This window comes from Nanorana parkeri, unplaced genomic scaffold (assembly GCF_000935625.1).
Source record: "Nanorana parkeri isolate BGI_ZX_2015 unplaced genomic scaffold, ASM93562v1 scaffold3433, whole genome shotgun sequence".
Taxonomy (NCBI): Eukaryota; Metazoa; Chordata; class Amphibia; order Anura; family Dicroglossidae; genus Nanorana; species Nanorana parkeri.
The window spans coordinates 5,861-10,055 of NW_017309701.1; the positions used below are offsets into that span (position 1 = coordinate 5,861).

Below are 4,195 nucleotides of genomic sequence, written 5' to 3' on the forward strand. Positions count from 1 at the left end.
ACGGAAGAGGAGAGGATGGATGGACGGACAATGGGAAGAGGAGATGATGGACGGACGGACAATGGGAAGAGGAGATGATGGACGGACAATGGGAAGAGGAGATGATGGACGGACAATGGGAAGAGGAGATGATGGACGGACAATGGGAAGAGGAGATGATGGACGGACACTGGGAAGAGGAGATGATGGACGGCCAATGGGAAGAGGAGATGATGGACGGACGGACAATGGGAAGAGGAGATGATGGACGGACGGACAGACAACGGGAAGAGGAGATGGCAAAGGGACACTGGGAAAGAGATTCATAATTGTGAAAAAATGAGAGACGGACAGGAAGGAGGTTTACCGTTGTGAAGAGGAGCGATGCATGCTGGGAGAAGAGATGACAGACAAGGGACACTGCGAAGGTTCATTAGTGTGCAAAGCTGAGAGACGGACATTGAGAAAAGGTTTTATCAGTACAGAGGACAGACTGATACCATCACTACCGAGTGTCACCGCTGGACACCAGACGCAGGATAACCCGGCACTATGCCAATGTGAACTATGACAAGCTTGAAGCATGGAGTCCTGGACACTCCGTGGACTATGATGGACATGAGGGCATGAAGGTGGTCTGGGCAGGACACTCGGTGGACTATGATGGACATGAGGGTATGAAGGTGGTCTGGGCAGGACACTCAGTGGACTATGATGGACATGAGGGTATGAAGGTGGCCTGGGCAGGACACTGGGTGGACTATGATGGACATGAGGGTATGAAGGTGGTCTGGGCAGGACACTCGGGGGACTATGATGGACATGAGGGTTTGAAGGTGGTCTGGGCAGGACACTGGGTGGACTATGATGGACATGAGGGTATGAAGGTGGTCTGGGCAGGACACTCGGTGGACTAGGATGGACACGATGGTATGAAGGTGACCAGGAAAGGACACAAATCTTCTCAAGGACCAGGAAACACCCCGCTATAAGGCGCACACACACACAAACGCGCACACACGCACACACAAACGCGCACACACACTTAGGACTCACAGTATTAGGAGTTGTACTTCTGTGACTCGGGCTGCACCGCAGGCCCGGCAGACGGCTGCATGTTGATAACCTCTTCCCCTGCAGAGAAACAGAAGACATTAAACACCAGAGAACCCGAGACCTCATCATCCACCACACAGCCGCCACCGGCCCCCATACCGGACTCACCGTTCTCCGCTCTGATCTGAGCTTCCAAGTCTTCTGGATTCACACACTTATAAGACTCGTCTTCCTCCGGAGCTTTACAGCGGCCGCAGCAAAACCCGCAACAGCAGCAACAGCAGCAGCATGTCACCAAGGTGCAGCAGATGACCAGACCCTGCAGAGGAAATATCAACGTCAATAACATTGTCCACGCAGCGACGTGTCCCGGCTCCTCTCCTGAAACCGCTTTCTCCGATGTCACTGCACACTGCGAGCTTCTCACAACAAAGTGCATTACAAGTCACATAGGTCCCACCTCATTTCCTCATCTCCAACATGTCCAGGAACAAGTCCCCAATCCACCGATCTCCAACATGTCCCCAATCCCCTGATCTCCAACATGTCCCCAATCCCCTGATCTCCAACATGTCCCCAATCCCCTGATCTCCAACATGTCCCCAATCCCCTGATCTCCAACATGTCCCCAATCCCCTGATCTCCAACATGTCCCCAATCCCCTGATCTCCAACATGTCCCCAATCCCCTGATCTCCAACATGTCCCCAATCCCCTGATCTCCAACATGTCCCCAATCCCCTGATCTCCAACATGTCCCCAATCCCCTGATCTCCAACATGTCCCCAATCCCCTGATCTCCAACATGTCCCCAATCCCCTGATCTCCAACATGTCCCCAATCCCCTGATCTCCAACATGTCCCCAATCCCCTGATCTCCAACATGTCCCCAATCCCCTGATCTCCAACATGTCCCCAATCCCCTGATCTCCAACATGTCCCCAATCCCCTGATCTCCAACATGTCCCCAATCCCCTGATCTCCAACATGTCCCCAATCCCCTGATCTCCAACATGTCCCCAATCCCCTGATCTCCAACATGTCCCCAATCCCCTGATCTCCAACATGTCCCCAATCCCCTGATCTCCAACATGTCCCCAATCCCCTGATCTCCAACATGTCCCCAATCCCCTGATCTCCAACATGTCCCCAATCCCCTGATCTCCAACATGTCCCCAATCCCCTGATCTCCAACATGTCCCCAATCCCCTGATCTCCAACATGTCCCCAATCCCCTGATCTCCAACATGTCCCCAATCCCCTGATCTCCAACATGTCCCCAATCCCCTGATCTCCAACATGTCCCCAATCCCCTGATCTCCAACATGTCCCCAATCCCCTGATCTCCAACATGTCCCCAATCCCCTGATCTCCAACATGTCCCCAATCCCCTGATCTCCAACATGTCCCCAATCCCCTGATCTCCAACATGTCCCCAATCCCCTGATCTCCAACATGTCCCCAATCCCCTGATCTCCAACATGTCCCCAATCCCCTGATCTCCAACATGTCCCCAATCCCCTGATCTCCAACATGTCCCCAATCCCCTGATCTCCAACATGTCCCCAATCCCCTGATCTCCAACATGTCCCCAATCCCCTGATCTCCAACATGTCCCCAATCCCCTGATCTCCAACATGTCCCCAATCCCCTGATCTCCAACATGTCCCCAATCCCCTGATCTCCAACATGTCCCCAATCCCCTGATCTCCAACATGTCCCCAATCCCCTGATCTCCAACATGTCCCCAATCCCCTGATCTCCAACATGTCCCCAATCCCCTGATCTCCAACATGTCCCCAATCCCCTGATCTCCAACATGTCCCCAATCCCCTGATCTCCAACATGTCCCCAATCCCCTGATCTCCAACATGTCCCCAATCCCCTGATCTCCAACATGTCCCCAATCCCCTGATCTCCAACATGTCCCCAATCCCCTGATCTCCAACATGTCCCCAATCCCCTGATCTCCAACATGTCCCCAATCCCCTGATCTCCAACATGTCCCCAATCCCCTGATCTCCAACATGTCCCCAATCCCCTGATCTCCAACATGTCCCCAATCCCCTGATCTCCAACATGTCCCCAATCCCCTGATCTCCAACATGTCCCCAATCCCCTGATCTCCAACATGTCCCCAATCCCCTGATCTCCAACATGTCCCCAATCCCCTGATCTCCAACATGTCCCCAATCCCCTGATCTCCAACATGTCCCCAATCCACCGATCTCCAACATGTCCACAATCCCCCAATCCCCTGATCTCCAACATGTCCCCAATCCCCTGATCTCCAACATGTCCCCAATCCCCCGATCTCCACCATGACCAGGAACAACTCCCCAATCCTCCTGGATTCCAGGCCTCACCTTGAACCAGCACTTGGACATGAGGAAGTAGTACTTCACGCTCTCTTCTCCGAACTGCTCGGCCACGTAGAGCCCCATGGAGCCGTACTCATCGTAGATCTTGCGCTTGTTGTCGTCGCTCAGGATGGTATTGGCGTTGTTGATTTCCTTGAACTTCTCGGCCGCCTCGGGGTTGTCGGGGTTTTTGTCCGGGTGATAGCGCAGGGCGAGCTTCCTGAAGAGACGACAAGACAGACAATGAGCAATGTGCTGACCTGGATCAGCCAATCAGATCTCATCGTTCACAGTTCTGATGAAAGGCGAGATGGGATTGGCTGCTGCCTCATGAAGTCATTTCCAATGCGTGATCAATGGGGTCTCAGTATTACCGATACGCCTTCTTTATCTCATCCTGGGAGGCGCCTTTCTCCAGCCCCAACATCTGGTACAGCGAGATTCCAGTCCGCGACATCCTCCTCTGGGGCTTGTTGGGATCTGCCATGGTGCCCTGGAAGAAAAGGGTCGGATCATCAAATGGAGGCGTCCGAGGAGGACTTACCCCGGGGGTAACACACCCAGAGCCACGCCTTACGGTGGCCAATACTCATACCCAGGAACCCCCGCTGGTCTTCTGGACCTGAGACCTCCCTGACCACATCGTATCACCCGAGGAGGACTTACCCCGGGGGTAACACACCCATAGCCACGCCTTACGGTGGCCAATACTCATACCCAGGAACCCCCGCTGGTCTTCTGGACCTGAGACCTCCCTGACCACATCGTATCCCCCGCGGAGTCCTGCAGGGCAGCGTGACG

General features: G+C 54.1%; 1 protein-coding gene across 1 annotated transcript in view; it reads right to left on the reverse strand.

Moving 5' to 3' along the window:
* The window catches only part of DNAJC5G (DnaJ heat shock protein family (Hsp40) member C5 gamma), a 10,820-nt gene that overhangs the window by 1,564 nt on the left and 5,061 nt on the right, over nucleotides 1–4,195 (reverse strand). Inside the window, exons 2-5 of the mRNA XM_018574974.1 lie at nucleotides 3,769–3,887; nucleotides 3,401–3,614; nucleotides 1,204–1,354; nucleotides 1,036–1,113 (exon numbers count right to left, since the gene is read on the reverse strand). Of these exons, the coding sequence (XP_018430476.1) occupies nucleotides 1,040–1,113; nucleotides 1,204–1,354; nucleotides 3,401–3,614; nucleotides 3,769–3,881 (552 nt within the window). The 5' untranslated portion in view covers nucleotides 3,882–3,887 and the 3' untranslated portion in view covers nucleotides 1,036–1,039. The remainder of the gene's footprint in view (nucleotides 1–1,035; nucleotides 1,114–1,203; nucleotides 1,355–3,400; nucleotides 3,615–3,768; nucleotides 3,888–4,195) is intronic.